At 37.8% G+C, this 19348-nt stretch overlaps 1 protein-coding gene across 1 annotated transcript; it reads right to left on the bottom strand.

Annotated features, from left to right (window-relative positions):
* Window positions 1-3431: 3431 nt before the first annotated feature.
* LOC311077630 (uncharacterized protein) lies at window positions 3432-19011 on the bottom strand. The gene is made up of 8 exons (XM_084106208.1): window positions 18871-19011; window positions 18107-18302; window positions 8519-8842; window positions 8071-8421; window positions 4491-4580; window positions 3832-3879; window positions 3606-3686; window positions 3432-3494 (listed from the first exon to the last, which is right to left on the bottom strand). Exons 2-8 carry the CDS (start codon window positions 18165-18167, stop codon window positions 3439-3441), a joined length of 1011 nt encoding a protein of 336 aa, XP_083962334.1. The 5' UTR covers window positions 18168-18302; window positions 18871-19011; the 3' UTR covers window positions 3432-3438.
* Between the last annotated feature and the right edge of the window lie 337 nt (window positions 19012-19348).

Genomic DNA, 19348 nt, shown 5'->3' with positions numbered 1-19348 from the left:
AAAAGAGTAGACAAGCGCTACTTCCTCTTTGAACTGTTGTCGTCTGGTCGGCTCTACAGAGCTCTGAGCACCAGAACGGCCAGGCACAGGAACAGTTTCTTCTCACCGGCAATCCACCTCATGAACATTTAATGCCTACACTTAGCAATAAACAAGTACAATATTTAAACACTATTTATACATTTATTTATTTAATACACCAGGCTTATTATTTACATTTCCTTGCATTTGTTCATACATACCTGTACATACCATCTATTGTCTATTTTTTTGTATATTGTTTTTTTTTTTTTAAATCTATTTTTTTTTGTATATTGTGTATTTTACTATATTTTTATTATTTTTATTATCTGTGTCCTGTCACTGTTATTCTGGTTGTACTGTGGAAGCTTCTGTCACCAAAACAAATTCCTCGTATGTGCAAACATATCTGGCAATAAAGCTCTTTCTGATTCTGATTCTGACTACAAACTGTACAAGACATGTATAAAAATGTCATAAAGTGACAAATCTATTTAAACAGCTTTTTTATTAAAATATTAAATATACTATTTGTGATAATAAACCAGTCTGTGTGAGCCAGTCCAGTGGATCTCGCGGTCCAGAGTTGAGGACCCCTGCTATAGGCGCTTACTCACACACACTTAGAGCTTGTGTTAATCGCACGTAGAAAAGGAAGTTAAGGAACGACCCTGATCCATCAGGAAACGCCACATGGGTCGCTGCATTAGGTAGGCTATGGCGTTGCAGTCAGACTAAATTCAGTTATATTTAGACTTTATATTTAGACTATAGACTTTATTCACAAGTTCACACATTAATTGCGGGTGCAAAAGTGATGTTGATTCAATGCAGTTAACATTGACACATTAACATAGATTTAACATTGTTTTGATGGTTTCTTTCTATCTGGGACCCTCATCAAACACAGCTAATCAATGTCTCCAGGATTACTAGAAAGCTACAGGCAGGAGAGTTTATCAGGGTTGGAGATAAACTCTGCAGGACAGTGGCCCTCCAGGACCAGGTTTACCATCCCTGGCTAAAATCTTTGCTTGAAAAGTTTTGAATAGATGTGATAGTGACATGCGATAGTTTGGCCACAGCCACTACACACTCCTGCCAGTCGGACGGATAACAGCTCCAAACCCTAAAAGCTCCACATTTCACAACTCCACAAAAATGTTTTCTGGACGTATCCATACACAAGAAACACAAGCATAACAGATTGTTATGATCCAGAAGATCACATTTGCTTTTATTTTGGCCTTATGGACAATTAGAGACATTCACATGATTGTGTAGGCTGTCTGTATATGTGCACTGTATTAAAGCTTTTTTTTTTTTTTCAGATGAAGGAAAGCTGATGCAAAAAGAAAAAAGTAAAGTGCGCACCTTGCACTCGACACGATATACATAATTAACACATTTGACAGACCAGATGATGCCAGTGCAGAAAGCACCTATGCTGGAACTTATACAGTTATAATTGCAACTGGTAATTATACAGTTTATTTTATTAAAACACTTTTGGATGTCATACTGTAGAAACATTACTATAATCAATTATATGAAATGAATAACACACATGACAGTTTAGAAGAGATCAGCTGATCAGAGCACTACATGATGATTATATCGTTATCATCATCATCAAAAGATGACATCATCTGATCACATTTTCTCTTACTGTTCTTGCCATAACACACAGTTCCAGCAGCCAGAGAAAAACTAACATTAAAACATCAAGAGTCAAACTGACCAGCTAAAGCAAACACTGATCACCATAATGATGACATCAAACCAAACTATTAATTTCAATAAATCATTCATCATCATCTAAACCTGTTAATTCTGTTAATCTCAATAAGAACTTTTCCACACATATGACAGAAATAAAGTAAATTTTTTTAGTAATAAGTGAAGCTGGTGATGCTGTTTGTGGAGTTGTTTAATGAAGTTGGAGCCTGACATCTAATGTTTAGGCCGGCTACACACTAGCTGCACAGCGTGGCGTTTCTGTTGCGTGAGCGTGGCGTTTTCTATGTCTTTGCACACCAGAAACGTGTCTGACGTGGCGCTGCTGCTGCTAGGTGACGATACAGCAAAGACAATGTCGGCAGTTTTGACGGCAAAATAGGCTACAGAATATTTCGTTCTGCATTGACAGGTGCAATATTTGAAAATCGGTAATTATTATTTATTTGTTTTTAAATTACATTTATATCTGCATTTATGTCAAAACCTAGAGACTTTCAAACATCAAAATATAATTTATTAATATGTATTCATATCAAAATGACATATAAACATCTTTTCCTATTCTATTTTGCCTGGAAACGCTTCCAACACACTTGCGTGTCGCGTGAAAAATATGCATCGGTTCTATTTCTAGCTTGCACACGTTTTCTTCCGCACCTGAGATGTGTGTGTCACGCAGGCGGTGTGCAAGATCTAACCTGTTAACATGGGAGCCGAAATAAAAACAGACACGCCACGCAACCAGTATGTAGCCGGCCTAACACATCAACCCAATTTTCATTTTCAACCAAAATTTGACGTCTAAATGATGAAGTTCATGTCCAATAACATTTCTAGCTGGGGTGACCTCACATTGTGGCCATAATATGAGCACACAGTGAGTGCGCTGTGAGGTTACACTTGTGACTCACATTGTGATCATATGGAGAGATCACTGTGAGATCAACGTGTTGACTGGGATGGAAATGAAAATAAATCTGGCCTTTTATTTGTAAAAAAAAAAAAAAAAAAAACTTTTTTCATTTAAAGGAACACTTCGACTTTTTGGGACTTTAGCTTATTCACCGCATCCCCCAGAGTTAGATGAGTCCATACAAACCTTTTTCATCTCCGTGCGTGCTGTAAGTTTGTTTGACGCACCCACCGCTAGCCTAGCTTAGCACAAAGACTGGATGTAAATGGCTACAGCTAGCATACTGATCCCAATAAGTGACAAAATAACACCAACATTTTCCTATTTACATGTTGTGATTTGTATAGTCACAGCGTGTACAAATAACAAGGTCACATGAGACACAGCCATCTTTAAACGTTTAAATACTGGGAACTATATTCTCAGAAGGCGAAGCACTGCTACTTGGGCGGAGTGATTTGCTCGCAGCACCTGAGAAGCCCCGTGGTGAGGAGCAGAGAGTTCGCTCAGAGTTGGAGTAATAGAGTCAGCAATTACTAGTAAATGCAAAGTTTACAATCATGGGGTTCGCTGTATTGTAAAGAGATGCGACAATCAACAGGGGAGACCAGGTAATACCATGATGTTTCATAGAATTCCCATTCTTCAGGGTGATCAGAATTTTTTCTTTGTTTTCTGAGAAGAAAATAAAATGATGAACAATCCTCTGTAAGTTTTTGCTATTGTAAATATTGTTGTAGATTTGCTCAAAACTCACCAGTATTTTATTGTAATATTGTCGGCATCTCTATTTCCTCTGGGTGCTTCGAGTCCTTCCTCCCTGCAAAATAAAAGCATTGACTGACCTCTCGTATGTGTTTTTATCATGATTGCAGATTGTTCCAGATCAGATGAGTGTGAATCATCAGATTGTGTGCGGCTCAAAACTCACCAGCTCTTCTTGCACAGATGATCTGAAGAAGAATCACAGTAGGAGCAGCAAACACTGCGATCTCAACAATAATCACAATCACTGCAGGAAACATGAGAGGAAGAAGAGAAACTGTACATGACTGAAGTCAAGGGTATTCAACTATCAACAGTTATTGATGAAGCTTTTACAGACTGACTGATAGTTTAATGTTATAAAGCTGTCAGTATAAATTAACGTGTCGTACCTCTGTATAATGATCCAGCAGTCACACTGACTTCAGTTTCTCCTGGATCTGTGGATCACGTCTGTTAGTTCAGTTCAACACATAATGCCACATATACACAACATCATCATCACATAATACTTGAGCTTCATATCACAGAAATGATGAATATGTGCACGAGTCTGTCATCATTATCTTCTTACTTCAATCTCAAGGTGTCAGGAGGAGAAAGACTATCGCCATTGACCAAAAATAAATCTATTTGATGCTTTATTCATTCATAGATATTCATGTTCAGTTGCATTTCTAAGTTTGCAGAATATCTATTTATTGACGCCATCTAAAATTAATGCTGGGATGACGTATCAGTATCAGTGTGACGCTCAGTTCAGTTCTGACATACTAACATGGGATGAGTTGTGTTTAATAAATCCTCACTATGATTTTATTAATTTATCATAGGAATGGCGTGAGTTACACTAGGTGTATATTATGATTATTTTGCATCAGACAACAGACTGTACAAGACCGGTCATATGTATCAAAACTCACTGACAAATCTGACTAAAGAGCTTTTTTTGATGATAATATGTGTGATGATAAAGCAGTGTGTGAGAGCCAGTGCAAACCACTGAAGCGAGAGACTGATGATGTGTGACAGTGATCATGTGATCATGAACCTTGTGTAGAAGCTGCTGCTGTAGTTCGGCTTGATGTCTTCTCAGAGTTTGAGCTTCTGACTGGAGTCAGTGTTGGTGAAGCGACTGGAGCTGCAGAAGATGAATGTTCAGACGCATCAGGACATTAACATCATATTTTCATATTGATCATGACATGCAGTTTGTGTTCAATCATCACAGCTTACAGTGGCAGTAGTTGAGAAGAGATATGTTACTGTATCATTTATTCCTGGTTTATATGAGAGTGAAACCAGGGGCGGATCTAGAAAAATATTTATGGGGTGGCGAGAGGGGGGCAGGAATTTTTGAGGGGTGGCAACATATGGCAGACGTACACTGAATTTAATCACAGTTAAATTGGCCATAACTTGTAATTCATTGCTGCTAATAGGGATGGGTATCGTTAAGGTTTTAACGGTATTACTACTATTACCGATACTCAGGGGCGCAACTACCCAGTGTCAGAGGGGTATGCAGCAACAATGAATTGCTCTCCCCCACCCAAAAACAACAACAACAACAACAAACAAAGAAAAAACTAACTGTGCCAAGTAATGTGATAGTTAACAGACAGTACAAAATTGTCATTTCTTAATATAATTGAACTATACTTCACAGTGATGAATCCACTGCTGAGTGGACCTCTGTCCCTCTAGGGGGGTTTGGGGGCATGCTCCCCCATAAGAAAATGTTGTGCTTTTTAATGTTGAATTCATCAATCTGGTGCACTTTGAGAGTTCAAAATTAAAAGCTCCAACCCATATTCAGTGTGCAAATTAAACAAAGAAAAATTCAAACCTTTTTTTAGTAACAGTGTCTGTCTAGATTACACTACTAGCCTACATAATAATAGTTATAATATTAATCCCATGATAGTAAAAGCCATATATTGCAAAACAAATGCACTGAAAAATAAAGGAAACTTTCATAATTAGTTTTGTACTAATTTCTATACTTCACATTAAAGATGTGATTGGGCCAGCCCAGTGTCAATCAAGAAAATAACCAATGGGCTGCTGATCTACGTGTTTAATTAAAAATGTCAAAAAAAACCTAACACTGACTTTTTTTTCTTTTTCTTTTTTTTTTTGTTGGCCAATGCATTACGACGGCACTAACCCAGCGTCGCCAATTAAGCAAAACAAAACAAAACGAATGGGCCACAGATGTACGAGTTTTATGGGCCGTTAAGACAAAGGCAAAAAAAAAAAAAATAGCCTATTAGATGTATCGGCCCAAAAAGCATGTAGACCCACCGGGAATCTCCTAGCCTATGCGTGGACGTCACACGTTTAAATCCTACCTGTTGCCTTTGACCATCCACTTGTTTAGCTGCTGGCGCATCAGTTGACATGCCATCTCCTTTCCCTTTTTCTATTTTTAGTCCCGACAGCTTTTTGCTTTATCCATCTTTTTCGACTCGTACCTGCTCGCTCAGCGCTCACGGCGCACCCGCCTGCTCGCGATATAGTACCCCCCCCCCCCCCCCCCCCTGCTTTATATTTTGAAATGTAAAATAAATATCTATAGCAAACGAAAAAGCAATGCTTTAACAAAACAAATAAAACATGCATGTTATGCAGAAGGGTGCAGGCTTTTGTGTTTTATATTCAGAAGACATAGGACACCAAAAACAAAGTACAAACACATGGTCAAACAAAAAAAGTATACAATTAAACAAATATACAAATTATATACCCAGTGCTTTAATTTCAGTAATGTCTACTGACATTACTGTTCAGGAGTAATATGGGCTAAAAAGACATCTAATAAAGTCAGATTTAAAATAGCACTGCATAGTTTATCATAGATAGATTAAAGTTATAAAAGCCAAAATTATTCATTCAAGAGCTGCAACTGATTTTCTCTTTGCCTTTTGTTGTTTGATTCACATTAATGGAGCAACCGTCAGCAGGTTTATTAGACTGCTGCCTCTTTAAGACCAAATGCAGATCTAATCATTATTACGCATCATATTTTCTCCCAACTATTAACGCCCATTTAAGACATAAACTGTATTTAAGTGAATAAACTGTTTAAGTGAGTCTCCAAGACAGCCATTTTGACATATTTGATCGTTTAGATGTGCACACGAAGCCCAAAATATACGTTGCTTGTCTCGTTGCGGTGTGTTTCGGAGCGTGCGCAGGAACAGCGTCTATTGGAACAGCGTCTATTGCGTAAATTTTGGTACTTTTAATAGCCTTTTATTATCAAACGCGTCCCGCAGTTTAGCAACAGTATAGACTACATTTTACAACAATCACCGATCATGCAAATTCTGATGTTACGTTTGGGTTTTAGGGAGATGACAGCGCACCGCTGTGAAGGGAAGGAAGTTGCGCTAGAGAGAATGCAGCTTTAGTTTTTAATGGTATACCTCAAATATATTCTTTTTTATAATCATTGGAAGCCAAAATCTAAATCTAAAATAAAATTAGTTTAATATCAAAGAAAGTGTAACCATTTAAATGTTTAGTTCTGTCCTCAATAACAAATATAAAATCAGAAAGATTTATCACATGCACACACCAGTTAGGCTATGTTTAGACTACTTAATCCTATTGTATTTGTTATTTCCCCAGTTGTAACCTGGTTTCATTGCTGTTATATCTGAGAGAAATTGGATTTAATAGGACTGCTTAGCTAATCAAATGATCGATCTCCTAACTGGCACTGTATTGTGTGTTGTAACGTAACGTCGGCGACCATCAGTAAACACAAACAATATTTTATATTTTTTATTCAGCTGTTCTTGTCTTTACTCAAATCAAAATTAGGCTAATCAAAGGGAAGAGTGCTCTTACAAATCACGAGGGAGCGATTTGACCGCTGATTTTGGCTAACGTAATAGACTCGCTGTTTTTGCTGATGCTGAATCGTCTTTAGCATACAATACATTCATTACAAAAGTAACTTTAAGTTAAACGTGTGTTTAAACTACACCTGGGAAAACTCACTTCACCTTCAGAGGCTCTGGGGCAGCTCAGTCTCTCCAGTCGGGTTGCAGGGCCACCGCACCGCAGCAGACTCGCTGTGTGTGAGCCAGACTGAGCGAACGCCACTCTGCACGTTTGAATCAGGGACGCAAGTATTTTCTACTCAAGTCATGATGCGTTTAGGGGCGCCCAGGAAACAAAGGTTTTTACCGTAAATGCCGTCTTATTTTCAGCCGGCCTGGCTGACATCAATGGGGTGGCAGCTGGGGTGGCAAGACCTTTACTAGGGGTGGCAGCTGCCACCCCGTGCCACCCCAGTAGATCCGCCCCTGAGTGAAACACAGTGAGCTGCTTCCCATAAACCTTCAGCTTTCCTGAATCAATGACATTATTAAGCCTTAGAATTCCTCAAACTGACCTCCTACGTGGGTCATACATGAAATATTGCATAAATCAGAAGAGTCTATTTTAGCCTAGTATGACCCATAGGAGGTCAATGTTGGGAATTATAAGGATTTTTATGCAGTTTATGACTTTGACCTCTAATATTTTACAATTGCCAAACGTATAAAGCCATCAGAAAGAGTAGAGCCAGTGTGTGAAAGTTTTGACAAATCTGTCTGAAAAGAGTGTTTTCTCACCTGAATACTTGACAGTGTATCTGACTGAGGTCTGGAGTTGATTTCTGTGAGTAAGCTGACATCTCCACTCTCTGTTGTTATCTTCATTCAGGAGTGTTGTAGTCAGAGTGATGATACAGTGATCTTGATCTGATGATGATGATAATATCTGATATCTGGAGTCTGTCTTCAGATCAACACCAGCCTGATTCACCCACAACAGCTCAAATCCCCCAGAACTGACCCAATCATCACAGGAGAATCCAGCATCTGAATACAACTGACAGGAGAGAGTCACAGAGCGGCCTGGACTGATCTCAGTCTGTGAGGATGAAGATGATGATGATGATGATGATGATGGAGACACTGAAACTGAACACAAGACACAAATCACAGACTCTTCAGTCATCATCTGAGTTTAAAGGGAGAATCTGCCCTTTTTAAATTGACCACATAATCATAAACTTACCATGAAGAACATACAGATAAACACGTGCATCAGGTTCTTGTTTCTGTCCATTCACATATTGTTGGCAGGTGTAAGATCCATAATCTTCTTCTGTGACGTTCTTGATGTTCAGAGAGCAGTCAGACTCCAGACTCAGTCTTTCATGTCTCTCTGTGTCTTTCTTCTTTATCCCTCCAGCAATCAGGTCAATTGCTGCTACTGAATGATTGTTAGAGTAGGTCCATGTAGTTTTAGATTTGCAGTCAGAAAGAGCATTATTACAGGACAGACGCACATTTTCACCAGAACTGATGAACTCATGATCATCATCCACTCCACTGATACCTGAAACACAGTAGCCTATATCTCAGTGATCATTATGATATTAATATATATATATATATATATATATATATATATATATATATATATATATATATATATATATATACCTGCATAAAAAGCAAAAGATTCAAAGAGGCGCTTTAGGAGCGGCAGAAATAGCGGTTTCCCCGGTAACGGCTGTACACAAAGCAGCAACGCTCATAAACGCTGCTTTATCAGGAAAGATAAAGAAAGATTCAATCATAATAACAAAGAAGCTTTTTTAAAGACCGTCAGTTAACTTCACATACATTCATATAAAAACACCCGTGCCGCGTTCTGATCGTTATTAAAGCGACATAGGTATTGCGGTATTTTAAAAATTCATATCATAACAAAAATAAACACCGGTATTCGGTATGAACCAAGGGGCAACATTCTCATCTGAAAAATGAAGCCTACCCGGAAGTGCGAAAAACTGCAATACATCGAAAATCCGCTAGGGGAAGGTCCCAAAAGGGAGCAAATGTCCATAGCCCCCATGTTAAAATGTCCATTTTCACAGCATAAATTCATGTTTTTACAGGTTGGTCCCATGGACTTTTATTGTATTTTTCGATAGCTTCCGAGTGCCTGACAACGGCGAGGGTAGTGAATTTTTTTCTAACTCGTTAGTTTAGATAGTATTTAGATATAAAATGTATGACAAATAAGGGCGTGGTTAACTTTGATTGACAGCTTGATTGACAGCTTAGGCTGCGCCAACTGGAGAATGACAACATAAGAAGCGCCATTTTTTAACACATTTGAAATATAATACTACTGTTTCTGTATCATGAAATGTAGTTTTAAGAGTTTTTCAGGCGAGAATGTAGTTGTTTAAAGCTCAAATCTGTGGTTTATTTAAAGATTTATGAAAATTTTATCCAGTTGTGAGAACCAGCGATGATGACCGGGCGCTCGGCGCATGTACCCCGCCTGCAACAGCTTTTCCTCGGCTAGTCGTTCGCCGCTGACCCTGGCGTCTCTGTAGTGGTTAAACATGAGGTATAATTCGTCTTGTGTAACGTTATATCTAACGGGCGATTTTTGGTTTTGTGAATCTATAACTTGTTCCCTGGCCAATCGTTTTGGCTGAGGGGAAGTTTCATAACTTTATAAGCTATTTAACTTTACCGTTGTATGGTTAGACTAGAGCGCTGACTTTGTATGTTTGACTGAATTGTTTGCTTTATTTGTATAGCTTCTTATACCTTTTACTTATACTTTTATAATGGCTAATATTGATAAAACTGAAATTTAACAAAAAGAGACTGGGTTGAGTTTTGTCATTTTAAATTTTAATACAACGAAGATGATCTATAATGTTGTTTACTGCAAAATCTGTTGTTTAGTACAAATGCACATATTGCCTGGACCATATTACATTGTTTAATATTTTTATATTATATTTAAAACGAAAAGAGGCAGGTTTGTGTTTTATATTTTGTTTTTTTATAAATAGGCAAACGTTATGTGCAGTGAATATAATCAATATGCGTTGCCTGAACCACATTTGTGTGGCTATAATGTTTAAGATTTCTTTAAATGAAAACGAAAAGAGTTAGTATGGTGTTTTATAACATATTTCGTTGCCTAAAATATACTCAAAGATGACCGGAGTAGCAGAGCGAGCTGAGTGACGCGCGCTGCGTTAGAAGGTGGGCGGGGTTAGGATTTCCCAAGATTTCCCAAGATGGCGCCGCCCATACCCCCCATAAACGGCTTCAAAACCGTTCTTCAGAAAGTCTATGGGTGACGTCACAGACGCTTTGTCCATATTTTTTACAGTCTATGGTATGAACCGGTACACTGCCCAACACTAATAGACTAGGTCGATTTTCAGATAATGTGACACCCTTGGGCATTTTTTAGTAAAAGTTGGCAAACAGACTTTTCTAAGGGTATTTTTTCTGCTGAATCCATTTTTGCTGTTTGCCAAGCTGTATCTCTTATGTGAAACTCAGTAGAGCGCAAACTTCAAGATGACCTCTAAAATGTAAGAAAATTCTATATTTATAAACTTTACATCATGCACGACATCAATTAACGAGAGTTTATTTAGGTGGGAATTAAGATACTTATATGTGACAATGATAATTGCATTACTTCTCATTGTAGTCATGAAAATATCTGTTTTTCTCCTTATTTCAAATGGACAAACAGAATATCTAAAATGCGAGAGTCATTTGTTTGGAGTCACATGCATACTATTGTCTTTGGATCAAAGTGTGTGAATTGAGTTCAGAGTTATCCAAGAGGTTTTTTATTCTACTTTCTACTTTCTATTACTTTCTGCAGTTATTTCCACACATCGTATTTTTCATCAGAATTAATTTTTATATCCAAAGAGCGACATGAACCAACACAAAATATTTCCAGTTGTGGAATTGTACCCATGAAGTTGGTCAGATTATAAGATCACCAATTATGGAAGCTGTGTGTAGTTTGAAGCCTGACCGGTCAATGTCATTGGATACTTGCATTATATGCCAAGAATCCAAGAAAGATAAGCTATACAATGAACAGGGCCTTTTGACACTAAAAGCAGCTGCACAAAGTAGAGGCAAGCTTCACGATCCTCAACACAGAGAAGCAATTGACAGAGTGCTTCTTGTCCAGAACACAGAACAGCACGTGGTCTGGCACCGCTTGTGCTATGCGTTCGCGGTATCCCCATCCAGAGCGCTAGTCTCTGCATGCGTGGATAATCAACAAATAACCGTTGCTTTGCCAGAAGGGGTCGTGAACATGATCACGCAGTCTAGAGCTCCTTCTACGAGAAGACTCTACGCGTCTAAATGGTCAGTGTTCTCCAAATGGTGCGATACAAAGAGCCTGGACCCACGCACATGTGGGTTTCGTGGGTGCTCTCCTTCCTTCTAGAGCTGTTGGACAAGGGAAGGTCCCCTTCCACGCTCAAAGTGTGCGTTGCGGCTATTGCAGCGTTTGCAGAGTCGACACACGGCCACGCGATAGGAAGGAACGAGCTCATCATCCGCTTCCTTAGAGGAGCCAGGAGGATGAACCCCTGCGACCCCCTTCGGTTCCTATTTGCGATCTTTCTTTGGTCCTAGAGGCCCTGAAAGCTTTTCCCTTTGAGCCGTTAGAATCCGTGGACCTAAAATACCTTTCGCTCTGTCATCAGTAAAACGCGTGGGGGATCTACACGCGCTATCCGTTAGCCCCACATGTCTCGAGTTTGGACCAAATGACTCTAAAGTCATCCTCAAACCGAGACATGGCTATGTCCCCAAAGCGATTGGCACTCCCTTTATGGCGCAGATCATCTCCCTATCGGCTCTGCCAGCATCCGATAGCGAGGGCAGTGATAACCTCCTCTGCCCCGTCAGGGCGCTGAGAGTTTAGCCTACATCACACGCTCCGCCGCCTTTAGGCGTTCTGAGCAGCTCTTTGTTTCGTTTGGTGGGCGCACCAAGGGTCTCGCCACCTCGAAACATAGCCTGTCCAGATGGATAGTGGACGCTATCGCAGCAGCTTATGCGTCCAAACACCTGCAGTGCCCTATGGGCATCAGGACCCATTCCACTAGAGGCATGGCCTCGTCGTGGGCTTGGTCCAGCGGGATTTCTATTCATGACATTTGTATGGCGGCAGGCTGGGCCTCCCCCTCTACATTTGTTAAGTTTTATAACCTGGAAGTTCCCGCCTTGCAGGCTAAACTTTTATCAGTCTAAGTGGTGTGTATGTTCTGCCCAGTTTGTTCGTGTGCAGGCTACTCTCACGTGACTTTTAGCACTTCTGGTTGAGCTGTACTAAGGGCAGTATTAATATTCTCTTTACATAGACCGGTGGAGCCGCTCTGTATTTCCCTATGAAGTGCTTATGTACATTTGCTGGCCCGCGTTGCTGGCCGCCTGTTTCCCACATGTTTTGTGTTCCCCGGGCTTCTCTGGGACTCATGCAGCGGATGCTCGGCGCGCACAGCGTTGACAAGGGGTTCCCGTAGCATAAGCAACTTACGCAATACGAGAGAACCTCTCGTAAGAGAACGTACTTGGTTACCTAACGTAACCTCGGTTAGTCAGACTACTGTTTGGAATTGATCAGCTGCAACTGCGCCCTTAAGATGTATGAGTGCACGATGTAAATGTAAAAAGTCTCGTCTGCGTTGCTCTGCTGCATGCAAGTGCAAGACAAGTGATGCAGAATGTAGCAATTGCTGAACTGAATAAGAGCACTGCTCTGTGTTGTTGTGATCATATTGGAGAATATTGTTGCACCATTGTTTAAATAACATTACATTTTATATGCCATGCAGTTCATATTATAGTTATTATTCAGCTAATGTTATGTCCAACTTTATAAGGTAATTTTAGGCCAAGTTTACTGTGTTTATTTCCTTTATCTGTTCAAAGCTAATGTTAGTGGTGTGACACATTACCGTGATATGGTTTGGTAATTTGCTAATTTGTTAATTTGTCTCAATTCTTAATATTTACAACCAATCTTTCTGAGAATATCTTTTTCATAAATAAACCAAAAGAGAATTTAGTTTGGTAAAATTTAAGTCCTTAAACTTGTTTACATGGACATGTAAATGTTGAAAAGTAATAAACACTCTAAACATAATGTAATAGGATGATGGTTTAAGATATAGGCCTTTTGCTGCCACCAGCATGATGTTGATGTTTTTACATGGACATACTCAAATACACAAAATTACAAGTCAGTGTTTACCAGAAATATTGTAAGACAGAATGACTAACTTGTTCTGACTATTCTGTTTGTTTCCTTTACTCAATAAATGCTATAGCACAATAAAAACAGTTTATCTTTGAGCCAGTGCTGAGAAATTTGCTCATTTTGGCGTATGAGGCGGTCATCTTGGATTTTGCACTCTACTGAGTTTCATGTAAGAGATACAGCTTGGCAAACAGCAAAAATGGATTCAGCATAAAAAATACCCCTAGAATAGTCTATTTGCCAACTTTTACTCAAAAATGCCTAAGGATTTTTATTTAGGCACATTTTTGTGATTTCAACCTGGTCTATAAAGGAAACTATTTTTTTTTAACTAAAGAAAAGTCGACTGGGAGTCATATTGACCCCAAAGGACAAATTAGGGTTCGGTCCTGGAGGGCCACTGTTATACTGTTATAGTTGTTGTGTTATTTTGTGAGAGTGCAAGCAAGCATGATGTTGAATCATCATCATCACATTGTAACATAAATTAAATGCCATTATCATTGATTTTTGGTTGAAATCTTAAATCTCATCAAAATTATGGGTGTAAAAGTGATGTTGATTCAATGCAGTTAACATTGACACATTAACACTGATTTAACATTGTTTGGATGGTTGCTTGCTATCTGGGACCCTCATCAAACACAGCTAATCAATGTCTCCAGGATTACTAGAAAGCTACAGGCAGGAGAGTTTATCAGGGTTGGAGATAAACTCTGCAGGACAGTGGCCCTCCAGGACCGAGTTTACCCATCCCTGGTTTTCTTTATGAAGCACGTCACCGTTATTGAGGTTGGGAATTATTAACTCATTTATGTGTCCAGCGCTGTCACATCACGTCAGGTGTCAAAAGAACGAAAGACTCAGAAGAATCAGACCCGAAGACTCAAGAGATGAACTAATCATTTCTCTTTCCAGTACAGAACCCATAGGATTTTATTAAAGATTTGTTCAAAATAAACAAATCATTCATGACCGACCCATCACTAGAATACATTTTCTTTTACTGTTCTTGCCATAACACACAGTTCCAGCAGCCAGAGAAAAACTTATATTAAAACATCAAGAGTCAAACTGCCCAACTAAAGCAAACACTGATCATCATAATGGTAACATCAAACCAAACTATTATTATTAATAAATCATCAACATCTAAACCTCTGTTAATCTCGATAAGGACTATTGTACACATATGACAGAAGTAAATCTGTTTAGTAATAAGTGAAGCTGGTAATGCTGTTTGTGGAGTTGTTTAATGAAGTTGGAGTCTGACATCAAACAAATATTTGTAATATATAAATATATAATATATAGTCAAATATAAATATATAGTCAACCCAGTTTTCATTTTCAACCAAAATTTGACGTCTGAGCGATGTTGGAGTCCATGTCCAATAACATTTCTATTTGGGATGAGCTCATATTGTGATCATAGTATGAGCACACAGTGAGTGCGCTGTGAGGTTACACTTTAAGCTCACTGTGACATTGTGATCATATGGAGAGATCACTGTGAGATTAACGTGTTGACTGGGTGAGAGGGCCCAATCATAATTAATTAACTGTTAACTACTTACCAAATTCAGCTCATGATTTATTTTAAACTTACTGTCAAATGCACATGATGTTCTAACACAACAAGTATTCAGCCCAGTTAAGTTGTTGTGTGACTTTTCCAGAAGTCAGAGAACGGAGGTGCAGTCAGGGTACTTCTTATTCCTTCTTAAAGAGGCAGTTTGATTTGGTTTATCCATAAATGTTAATGAATGCATTAACTATCAAACATGTACTAACATGTAGTTAAGGCTGCCGTTATTCATGTGTGAATCCATAATGACTCCAGTCGTAGTTCAGGATAACTCTTCAGTGCACTGTAAAAAAGAATACATTGATTTTATTGATATCTAATTAATAAAAATGAGGCAACAGATTACAAGCAATATTATTAATTAAATTTAACAAATTAGAATTGAGTAATAATTAATCAAATGAATTCCTTAAAAGTTAACCATTTAAAATGAGTAAAATTTACAAAATATTTTTTATTGCCAACATTGAAGACACCTGGTGTTAACAAGCAGAATCACTGAAGGAGAAAACCATAATTAAAGTCACCATTGTGGAGATCAGTGTGTGTTTTAGTTGGGCTCTTGACCTTAAACTTATTAACTTTAAGTTTTGTTTGGCTGCTGTACATGAGTTATAACAGCCAGATGAACAAAGAGAAAAGGTGATGTAATGGTGTTGGTTGTGTTTAACATAATCACTATTTCACAATCATTTGACCTGAATCACTGAACTCATATAGAGTCCAATTTATGAGTTAGGTTTACTTTATTAATTACTTTATTAATTATAGCAGCACTGTCCTTGTACAGCATAATATTTTTAACTTTTACAATGTAAGGCAAATAATTTCTAAAAAGTTACTCTTACATAAAAAGGAGACACACAGACATCAATAATCAGCCTGTGAATCTCAACAATGGTGACATTTATAAAGCATGTTGCAGTGCATTCTGGGTTCCACCAATCAAAACTCATTCATGGCTCCCATCATGCATTGCTGCATGAATAAATAATGAGCTTATGTTCAGAGGCGATCTGTTCGTCACCATTGCTGAGATTCATACGCAAAATCTTGATGTGTGTTTGTGCCAAAAAAAAACAAAAAAAAAAAACATACATACATATTTATTTATTTTTTATTATTGATTTTGATCATTTGGATTTCATTGAAAAGGCTAAAAATATTATACTGCTGTAATTAATAAAGTTAACTTAACTCATAAACTGGACTCTATATGAGGTTCAGTGATTCAGGTCTAATGATTGTGAAATAATGATTATGTTAAATCACAACCAACACCATCAGATCACCTTTTCTCTTTGTTCATCTGGCTGTTATAACTCATGTACAGCAGCCAAACAAAACTTAAAGTTAATAATTTAAGGTCAAGAGCCCAACTAAAACACACACTTATCTCCACAATGGTGACTTTAATTATGGTTTTCTCCTTCAGTGATTCTGCTTGTTAACATCAGGTGTCTTCAATGTTGGCAATAAAATATATTTTGTACATTTTACTCATTTTAAATGGTTAACTTTTAAGGAATTAATTTGATTAATTATTACTCAATTCTAATTTGTTAAATTTAATTAATAATATTGCTTGTAATCTGTTGCCTCATTTTTATTAATTAGATATTAATAAAATCAATGTATTCTTTTTTACAGTGTGGTTTGTGATTAGTTCATGCTTTCAATTATCATTAGTTCATGTTGAATTAAGTATTAATCCAGGTATTAGTACATGATTATTATTCATATACCCTTATTGTAAAGTATTACCCTTTTTTCCTCACTTAATGCAAACAACACACTCTCCAGAATAAACTATTAGTCTTTATCAGAGAGCTGTTCAAATCACTGACACACTCTTGTAGAATTGAAATAATCTTGACTGTTTTTCTACCCCCTCTTTCCACCATAAGGACTATTTGGAGTTCCCAAAGACACAGATAGTGATCAAGGCCTGTAGGCCAAAATGTTTGTATTTTGGGGGTCGATGAATTGTCACTCCTTTAGTACGGTGGGGGAAGTTCAAATTATCTGATTGGTCAGTTTAAACGTCTCACAGTTGGGTTAAAGTCACATGGTCAGGAAAGGATAAAAGAAGATTGAAACTGTTGCTCTGTCTCTTTTATGCTCTGGCTCTCTTTCTTTACTTCCTCTTCTCTCTCTCTCTCTCTCTCTCTCTCTCTCTCTCTCTCTCTCTCTTTACTTCCTCTTTTATTTGCCTCTCCTCTCTCTCTCTCTCTCTCTCTCTCTCTCTCTCTCTCTCTCTCTCTCTTTACTTCCTCTTTTATTTGCCTCTCCTCTCTCTCTCTCTCTCTCTCTCTCTCTCTCTCTCTCTCTCTCTCTCTCTCTCTCTCTCTCTCTCTCTCTCTCTCTCAGGTAACATGTACATGCTGGGTAAGATTAATGGTATAAGTTATCATCATCTCATTCATCTATTTTGTTACTATTTTAAGTATAACTAAACCCATATTTTGTCATTAAACTTTTTCAATTACAAATAATGTGCCTAATAGTTTTGATTTGGTATTGACTTTGAAGTGCTACATATTGCAATACAATATCACTCTCTATAGAAATGCTCTCCCACATATTAATCTATTGTAACTGCGCTTATTTCCATCGTTGGTATAAGTTGCAGTGGGTGGAATAGACAAGAAATGTACAGTTTTCTACCATCTTGCTGACAACTTTTCTTTAGTCATTCGGCAGTCTTGCAGCTTGAACCTCTGCAGGAAATCCACCCTTACACTCTTAATATGAAGATAATTCTTCATCATCAGATGTTTGAGGGACACTATGTCCAGTATCAGGAATAATACAGTATGATCTGTGTGTATCAATACACAACTCTGAGATCACAACGTGAATGTGTGCAATAATAAACTGAGCATGTTCAAATGAACTCTTTCCAGACTAATTCCACTAAATGTCTTTAGAGAAAATACAGATTTCTTTACCTGTGAGAAGTGAAGAGAGAATGATCAGTCCCAGCAGACACAGATCACACTTATCAGCCATTTTGTGTTTCTGTCAGTATTTCTCTTCATTATATATAGTTACAGCTCTTCCTTTAAACATCATCAGCTCCTCCTCTGGTTGGTTACTTCCTCTGATCTCTTCAACTGAGTGTTTAGTCCTGACTCTATGATACAGCTGAATAAGCAATCAGAAAGATCTCTGGTGTAAAACTGTGTTGACTTTGAAAAGCTCTTGATCAGAAAGTGAGCTGAACTGTACAGTGGCGTCCAGAAAGCAACCAAGTCCATAAAGAAGTATTATGTTTGACACTGAACAAAGTGCTTTAAAATGAACAGATCCACACAAATCAATACAACAATATATTTCCCCTCTCATTAACTATGTGTCCATCGCCTTTTTTTCAAACGCCAAATTTCGAATGAAAATGAAGAGGTGGTTGATTATGATTTCACTTTTTTAACTTCAGTTAGTGTGTGATGTTGCTGTTTGAGCATAAACAACATCTGCAAAGTTACAACACTCAAAGTTCAAAGCAAAGCGAAATATTTTCTTTTAAAGAAATTGGTTTTTAAGGACTACAACAAACGGCTGGTAGAGACTACACTACATTCCTCCCGGGTTAGTGACATCACCAACCCTAGAATTTACATAAACTCTGTGATTTATAGATTATCAAGACAGAATATGCTAATCAATGACTAGAAGATAACTACACATAAGCTACATAAATTCATCAACTAACCATTCAGAAATGTCCTGTTGCTTCTACATGTTGTCACTTCTTCTTGAGTCTCTCCATCTTTGTCCGATTAGTGGTGGTGAGATATTAGTGGTGGTGAGATGAAGCCTCATGAAGCATTGAAGCTTTTCAGCCCAGTGGTTCACAAAAGGGTTCATTTCTTGAGGCTTCATTTACTCACAATACCTCCTGGTGCTCAAAGAGTGTAAAACAACAGATACATTACAGATGACCTGATGTGATCTGTGATACACTGTATTTTGTGCCAGTTAAGGCTTAGAAATAACGGTGAAGAAATTAAATAAATTCCCACATAGACAAATTTATATGAATATATGAATATACTTGAATATATTTATACGAATATACTATTTATATGAATACAATGTGTATTTTCTGGTGGTATATAATAAATGTATTTGGCTTGAAATGAACAGGGCTATTAAATGTGTATAAATCAATTATTTGGTCATAACAAGTG

This window comes from Abramis brama, assembly GCF_963993115.1.
Source record: "Abramis brama genome assembly, chromosome: 1".
NCBI lineage: Eukaryota > Metazoa > Chordata > Actinopteri > Cypriniformes > Leuciscidae > Abramis > Abramis brama.
The sequence above is the reverse complement of the archived record's forward strand: the minus strand, read 5'-3'. Positions and strand labels throughout refer to the sequence as shown.

Excerpts from the sequence above, each read along its gene's own strand:
- LOC311077630 (XM_084106208.1), bottom strand. The coding sequence starts at position 18,167 with ATGGCTGATAAGTGTGATCTGTGTCTGCTGGGACTGATCATTCTCTCT. Across the intron at positions 8,843-18,106 it reads TCTCTCTTCACTTCTCACAG|GTATCAGTGGAGTGGATGAT; the intron begins GTAAAGAAATCT and ends ACTGTGTTTCAG. Across the intron at positions 8,422-8,518 it reads TTATCTGTATGTTCTTCATG|TTTCAGTGTCTCCATCATCA; the intron begins GTAAGTTTATGA and ends TCTTGTGTTCAG.